Source organism: Trichechus manatus, unplaced genomic scaffold (genome assembly GCF_000243295.1).
Source record: "Trichechus manatus latirostris isolate Lorelei unplaced genomic scaffold, TriManLat1.0 scaffold00068, whole genome shotgun sequence".
Lineage (NCBI taxonomy): Eukaryota > Metazoa > Chordata > Mammalia > Sirenia > Trichechidae > Trichechus > Trichechus manatus.
This window is the reverse complement of record NW_004444004.1, coordinates 6,389,805-6,398,045: the sequence shown is the minus strand read 5'-3', so window position 1 is coordinate 6,398,045 and position 8,241 is coordinate 6,389,805. Positions and strand designations below refer to the sequence as shown.

The 8,241-nt window shown below is 43.6% G+C and overlaps 1 protein-coding gene across 1 annotated transcript; it reads right to left on the bottom strand.

Annotated features, from left to right (window-relative positions):
- Window positions 1-2,410: 2,410 nt before the first annotated feature.
- On the bottom strand, window positions 2,411-3,343 carry RTL4 (retrotransposon Gag like 4). Its single transcript, XM_004379839.1, has one exon. It carries the CDS (start codon window positions 3,341-3,343, stop codon window positions 2,411-2,413), a length of 933 nt encoding a protein of 310 aa, XP_004379896.1.
- Between the last annotated feature and the right edge of the window lie 4,898 nt (window positions 3,344-8,241).

Genomic DNA, 8,241 nt, shown 5'->3' with positions numbered 1-8,241 from the left:
CTGCCTCCCGAAAACTACAACCCTGTTTGGACTTGGGGGTTACCCAAGTTTTTGCAGTTGCAGACTACATCCTTGAGTAGATTACATCTCGTTTGTTCTCTGTAGATTCTAATGAGTTTCACTTTCAGAGAAATTCCCTTAGCTATGAGTTCTGAGGACACACCCTTGTAACTCTCTTTATGCTAAGTAATGATTTCATTCTAGTTGAAGTGGATGGTGGCACTATAGCAAAATTTTGAAGCAGTAAACAAAATGGTTGCTAACTAGAAGGCAGTAAAGCATTATCCCAGCATCCTATGCATATGCTCAGTCTGGCTGTTGGATTGTATCACATAGAACACAGGTGGTCCTTAATTAGAAATGCCTCAACAAGTGGCCTCCACAAGTGGGAGGTAAACTGAAGTTCACAGTCTGGGATTACCTGTTCTAGGAGGCTATGAAGTCTGAAGATCTCTTGGGGAAGAAGGCAATGTTGCTACAGTGGGAGGATCTAAACAGGAAATAAGGTGATACATCTTTGTGGGAGAGCCCACAATAATAAATTGTGGCTCTAGGATAAGAAATGATTGGTGATCAAGCCAACTGACTGTTCCTATTACCATTCCAGGACCATAAGGGATTGGTAAGGAACATGGCTGAAGGCCATTAGGTTAGCCATTTTTTATAGAATTGGTGGTGATAGATTAGGTTACCTCCAGATAATCTCAGAGTCACTCAAACAGATCTACCTGGTGGAGGATCTCATACAATTGGAATACGTGCACTCAGGTCTCTCTGTTGTGGGAGCACATGGGGTAATGTGGATGTATAGCAAGCTGCTGATAAAGGAGACCCCTTGTAAATGCAAATAAAGGTTGGTACAATGGTCAGTGAGGCACTGATGGGTGAAAAGTTCTGTTTGTTAGTGCTACGGGACAAGGTTCTAGCCAGGTTTAAGCATTGTCAAAGTAAGCACAATTTTCCAGGAACAAGGACACAGTACATTGGCACTTCATATTCTGAGAGGCCTTGATGGCTGCTGGGGACTATGGAATGACTGGCCGTCTTTCAGAATATCCATGATAGGGCATACATGAACACCAAGAAGTAGGGAACAAGAGCATGTAATAACCAGCAAACACAGATTATCACTATATGTTCTTAACATTTTAGGGAGCTGTTCCTTTCTAGAACAGCACTACTTTTGTTTAGAAGCATCAGCAACCCATACACAGAGCTGATGTGTGCCAAGAGCACAACACTAGCAATCAAACCCCCACGTCTTGCATTTTGTGCACAGGTGGTATTAATGTATGTGGCCAATGATTTTCTAGATTAGATGGCCAAGAAAGTTTTCTGTTATTCATTATTTTTCAAGATATTCAGCTAAATGAGGATCCACAAAGGTGGTCCATAAGAGTAGTGATCCTAGATGTGACCACAGTGAGGCCCCTAGGGCCAGGTTCCTTGTACAAGGTAGCAAGGACATGTTGTAGAAATAGTAATTATAATAGGAAACTTGATCAACTTTTCACTAAATACCTGTCAGAGGTCACCATCCTAGCCCATATTGACTTGGCCATGAGATACACCAGCACAAGAAGGGCTCTTGGGGGAGAGAGGAGTAAGCAGGGATTGGCAGGGCTTGGCTAAAAGAATGTACCTGCCTGAAGGGATAGCTCTTAAGGAAGGGGACCAACAGTTCCAGGCAGAGTGTTCAAAGGGCCATAGTAAACTCACATCTAATCTGGTTTTTCGATAGCCAAGTGGTTCGGTTTGTTGAGCAAGCAAGTCTTTAGATGGCAGCAAAATACATAGCTGTGAGAAAAGGTGGCAGAGCTGTGGTTCCAGGAAGGTTGGTTTGGGTTGAAGTTGAATGTCAGTCAATAGCTAGAGTTACAAGGGGCAGGATCCAGCCCTTAGGAAGAAAGAATTGGCAGGATATGGGAAGGGGATTAGGACTGCAGCCAAAGGTCACAAACCAACAGAGAACTGGGAATATGACCGAGAGTTAGGATGAAAAGCTTGTGCTCAGTCCTAGGCACAGAAGGTACAAGACTTGGGCTGACAAACTCAACCCAAATTCCACCCATTGGTGGAGATGGTGTTCCTAATGCACTGCTAGTCTTGTTCATTAGCTCAGACTGGGCAGAGTTTTGCCTGCAAGCTTTCAGTATTCTTGGATCAGTCCCAACTGTGGAGGGTGCCTGTGAGTTGTTTTCATCATTTTGTGAGCTCAGGTTTGGTTTGAAGGGTCAGTTTCCAATGAACAAGGCCTGGTTGTTTAAGTTCCCAGAAGCACATTAGTTCACGACTGTAAAGTCGTATCACAGTTCCCCACCTGTATTTTAAAAGTTAGTGCAGAATACAAATTAGTAAGGCTGGAGGTGAGAGGGATATAAGTTTGAAAAATAATCTTCCTGGGCTCCTCTTACTGGTGAGTTGGGTTATTTGACCTTGCTGGGGCTCGAGAACGTTTGGCGAGGCAATCTTTTGTGAAGTGGCCAGGCTGGCTGCAGTAGAGGCAAAACTGGGTTTCTTGCTGGCGGGCTCGCTTGGCTGGTGTGAGAGGCAGCTGGCCTCCCCGCAGCTGTGTAGGCTCTTCCTTGGCTGGTGGACCTGTGGGACTGGAGAGATATTGGTGGTGAACCAGGGAAGCCAGCCTTGGAAGCTGTGCCTCTGACTGTAGGAGCTCTGGCCTGTCACTACGTTTCCTGTCCAACTGAATGCACTGAGTAATCAGGTCTGGGAGGTTTTCCATCATATCTGTACCACTCACTTCATCCTGGATGGGGTCAGCCAGTCCCTCTTGGAGCTGGTCACTCAGAATGGTTTTATTACAGCTGATATTTTCAGCAAGGAGCTGGAAGGTGGTAGCGTACTGTTGAAAGGAGTCATTCCCTTTGTCAAGTTTAGCATTCACCAGAGGGTTCATTTCCTGTTTTGTGGGCTCACCAAATGACTGCTGGAACTCAGAAACAAAGTTCTCATATTGTTTCAGCAGAGTACTCTGGTCAGACCCAGGTAGGATCCTACATCTTTCCACCTGCTGAGATATATAGTCAAAAAAAAACTTGACCTGGACATCATCTGCAGGGTTAGGGGTCTTGAGAGCTGTCAAGTAGGTAGTTGCCTGAGCAAGAAACCCTGAGAGATTGGCAGGGTCAACATGAAACTGGCTGGGATGCTCAAGTGAGCAGGATACAGGCATCATTGGGGTGGCCAAGGTAGGCATGACTTGACCCCTTAGAGCAGTACTGTCGTCAGTCAGGTGCTGCACTTGTGGCTCTAGAATCAGATCATCTGCCCAAAGGGAGGAATGCTCTACCTGCAAGGTTGGTGGTGATTCTGTGAACTTCTCCATTATATCTCCTTGAAGCAGGTGGGACTGAGTAGAAGTGAGTACCAATACCGGTGATCAACAGGCAGTCAGTAGTTTTGTTCTGTAATCAGAGAAGCAGTATCATGAGCAAGTAGCCAAAGCTGTCAGATATCAAGAAGTATCCAGGAGATGCTGATAGCTGAGTTGGAGAGATATCAAAAGTTGTTGTCCACTACTCCGTATTGCCTCTTCTTCATGGATGATGTCGATGTTCTGCACATTCAGAAAAATAAATGACCTTAGAACACATAAAGAATTTGGAATTAAGAAGATAAATAAAAGAATCACAGTAGATTTTTCTCCCTTCCCCTTACTTGTAATAAAAGGGAAATTTGCCCTCAGAATAAGTCTTTGGTTCTAAAGTACGTTTTCTTCATCAGAGATAATCAGATGATTTTACAGTCCAAAGTGATCTTAGAGATCATCCAGACCAAACTCCTAACTTCACAGATGAGAAAGCAGAGACCTGGAAAAGTAAAGATGCTTGTCCAAGGTCACGCAGCTAGTAAATATCAGAGATGGCATGCTCATCAAGGCTGCTCTCCAAAACAGCACATCCTCCAGGACCACAAATGTGTAATTTGTATATGCTGCTTGGGCATGATGGTTGTCCATGCCCTTTGTTACTCAAAATGTGATCAGGGGACCAGCAACATTGGCATTACCAGGAAGGGTATTAGAAACGTACTCTCAGGCCCCACAGCAGACTTACTGGATCAGAATCTGCACTTAAACAAGACTCTCCAGGTGATTCATCTGTGCATTAAAGTTTGAGAAGCAAACTCCAGAGATCACTCAGCATGAATTGGAACAATCACTGGTTGGGTTTGATCCTCAGTGCCCCAAGCCTAGCCTGCATTGCTGTGGAGATCTGATTGCTGTGATGGTAGTTAATCCATGTTTTCGGGCTTCCTAGTCCCTGTCTGAGGTCATATTTGGTTACCATGGATATGATTAAGATACCACAGGCAAGATAAAGAGATGAGATTGAGAACCTAGCAAACAAGAACAAAATACCCTTTGAAGTATAAACATCAGAATGTTCAGCAGACCTCCCTACGCTGATAACAAGAATAAAGCAGCCAGTAAAATTTAAAAACAAACCCCAAACATATGGCATATCAGTTGAACTATTCAGAAGTGCAATTCCTCTCACTGCCCTTTCCTTGTGTAGCTTGCTATTTAAATTTATTTAAATTGGCCACTGGTGGGTAAAACAAAATATGTATCATTGAATCTTTTAAAATGTAAGATTCAGTTCCATAGATTTTATCTAATGGCTCATCGTCTCTGAACAGATGGAAGAAATTATTGGGAGACAGAGACGTGTAAGATTGGGGTCCAAAAGTTCTTATCCAAATACCAGCATTAATCAGTTGGATGACCCTGAATAACTCATTTGGGTCTACATTTCATTTATCTAAAGGGTTTGACTGTCTTATCTACCTCAGAGGGTTGTTGTATCATTGAGATAAGAAATAGGTGATCTGAGAAGCAAAAAAAGAGAGAATTGCTTCCAAAATTTCTCCAGTGGAGCTGAATACCAATGGTGAGACTGTACCCTCACCTCATATTATCAAATTAGGGAGATATTGTCATATCCTCCCTCCTTCTTTCTTTTCCATAGCTCCCGCTTCCAGTCTCCTGATCTACCTTCCACACGTCTTCCATACCCCAGATGCATATTCATGAGTTCATCCCTGCCAATCCAGCTAGGTGCCAGCTGATAGCTAAGGTGTTAGTTAACAGGAGTTAAGGACTGCCCTTATTTGGGGCATTTACCTGACTGTGCACAAGAATCATCTAGGTTCCATTCTCTAGAAATTCTAATTCATCTGGGAGTGGAGCTCAGGAATCTGTATTTTGACAAGCTCCCCCAGGTGATTTCTGATTCAGGTGGTCCCTGTGAGAAAAGCTGTTCAGATGGACCTCAAGGAATAAAGCCATATTAGTAGCATCATAGAGAAGTAGGGATGAGGAGGGCATACCTGGAGGGAGGAGGCTGCCTTTTAAATCACATAGAATAGTGATAGCCTATTCTACCTACCCATAATGACCACAAAGGGCCCGCACAGTCCATCACACCTGCTCATCTCTCCCAGGCAGTAGAGGTCAAGAGTTAAGCACAAAGGTCCCAGAGTCAAACTGTCCTGGGTCCAAATCCTGGTTGGACCAAAAGCTGTGTGACTCTAGGCAAGTTATTTAACCTCTCAGCATCAGTTTCTAACTTTAAAACAGACATGATTATAATACTATCTCATAGTGTTATGTCAAGCATAACAATGACTGTGAGGATGGCCAGGACTGGGCAGTGTTTTGTTCTGTTGTATATAGGGTTGCTATGAGTCGGAACCGACTCGATGGCACCTAACAACAACAACATAGTGTTATCAGAATTAAACAAGAAGAAAAGAGCTTAGCACAGCTCCATGCAGATGGCAAATGCTCCATAAATGTTAAAAAAAAACAAAAAACAAACCATTGCCATCAAGACGATTCTGATTCAAAGCAACCCTATAGGACAGAGTAGAACTGCCCCATAGGGTTTCCAAGTTTATAATCTTTATGGAAGCAGACTGCCATTTCTTTCTCCTGCGGAGCCACTGTGAGTTCAAACCTCCAACCTTTCGGTTAGAAGCTGAGTGCTTTAACCACTGTGTCAACAGGGCTTCTTTCCATATATATCAGCTACCATTATTCTAGGTCCACAGTCTGTGATCTGACTGCGTTTTAAAATTCAGAGTTTAAATGATTTTTGGATTTTAGAAAGGTAATATGGAGTAAGTACTGTTTGTTACAGGACCCCCAGCAGCATCTGGGTCATCATCCCATAATTAACCAGTTGTCATCTAGTCAATTCCGACTCATGGTGACCCCATGCGTGTGAGGATAGAACTGCACTCCGTAGATTTTGATGTCTGATTTTTCAGAAGTAGCTCACCAGGTCTTTCTTCTGAGGTGCCTCTGGGAGGACTCTCACCCTTTCAGTTAGCAGGGGAGCATATTAACCACTTGTACCACCCGAGGACTCTTACCCCATAATTAAGTCATTAATATCTCTGCAGGAAAAAATATGTGAATATTCATGCTAAAAAGGATAAGAACTAAATTCATGTCAGTTCAGGTCATGTTTTGCGGCCAAATGAGTTTTAGCACTAAATTAATGAAAAAAATAGCTTCCATTTTACAGAGTTTTCTTGATTTAAGAATTAAAAATAAGGGATTGTGGACCTGTACCAAACTATTCTTTTGACTAGAAGGGTGGATTTATAACTTTTCATTCCTTGCCCCTGCCTTCTGCCCTTTCCTTCTACCCTCAGAAGTTCCAGAATCTCTGTAGAGGTCTCCTGCCTCTTTACAGAATTATGTATTCAAGGTGGCACAGCATTTAATTTTCCTAATTGTGCAGCACTGGTGAAACATTTGCTAAAATTATAAGCATTAACCCAAATGCAAGTCATACAGCAGCACTGTTGTCAATGGCAATTGCTTAATCCCTCAAAGAAAACCTACCTAGCCCTACCATTTTCGAATTTGCTCTCCTTTTAGAGGTTAATGGCCCTCTGTTGGAATGCCCAAGAGAATCCTGGGGTTGACCCTACCAGACTGGAGAAGTTCCAGACCACAGCCTTGAGGAGATGAAGCAAAGGCAGAGGCAGGAATCTTAAATGCACAGGCTGGTGAATCAGACCAGTGAGCTTGGACCAGGTCTGACACAAAATTGCCTATGTTTAAGCTTTTACTTAACTGGTATATGTTTCAACTACAAAACAACAACAACAACAAAATGGGCGCAGTAAAGTACTGCAGGCCACGGGTAACAGTTCCTCCGGACATAAAACCACTCTACTCTCGAGTCCCCTGAGGCACCATTTAGAGAAGACCCTGTAGTACCCTGCTGTGCGTAAGAGAGATTTGTGACCCTACACTGCTTTATTTCAAACTGTCCTCCAAAACCCATTGGAGGAGATTTGACCTAGGGTCATGCAACGACCCAGACCAGTTACACTCTCACACATGAACTCCAGACCTTCCAAGGAGTTCTGTGGCCACGGGAGCTAAATTGAGACATAAATAACCCTTGAGGGGTGACCAAAGATCCATACTGTTTGGACTTATCTGGAGACCTGGTTGTGATCCTAGATTTGCCACCATCTAGACTGACAACCTTGGACAAGTCACTTCCTCAATGTGGACCTTGGTTTCATTATATATACAATGAAGCAATTGCGTTTCTCAAACTTTAGCACACATAAGAAATTCTGATTCAGTAGGGTTGGCAGGGGGCCCAGGAATCTGAATTTTTCACAGGCACCCCAGGTAATTGTGATGTAAGAATTATGCAGATTTTACCCTGTGAATACGGTGTGACTGCCCACACAGAATTCTGAAGAGCTCGGACATTTATCAGAGGTTTTCAGATTTCAGGGTACATCAGAATCCCCTTGGAGTTTTACATGAGGATTCACAGGTCTCACCCTTAGGGAGTATGATTCAGTGGGTCTGGGATGAGAGCAGATAATCTGCGTTTTAATCAAGCTCTGAAGATGATTTTGATGCAGGAGTTTCCCCGACAATACTTTTGAGAAACTCCAGGTTGAATACTCTCAAAAGGCCCTTTTAGTTTCAAAATCATCTACATTTTTGAAACTAGAAAACATGTGGCCCCCAAAACAGCTCCTGAAGAGGCATGATATACAGACTGCTTCCTTCTAAGATTCTGCCTGAGGCTCCATGGTCCCCTCCATACAGCGGGCTATGTGCAAGCCTGGCTCAGGCATGTGACATGTAGCTGACTTGGGGACAAGAGAGAGGGTGACAGTTGTGCTGACCCTGCTCTCGGGGCTCTGTGGTCCCTGCTGGCAGGTGTGCACAGTTCT

Coding starts and splice junctions, on each gene's coding strand:
- RTL4 (XM_004379839.1), bottom strand. CDS start 3,343: ATGGAGAAGTTCACAGAATCACCACCAACCTTGCAGGTAGAGCATTCC.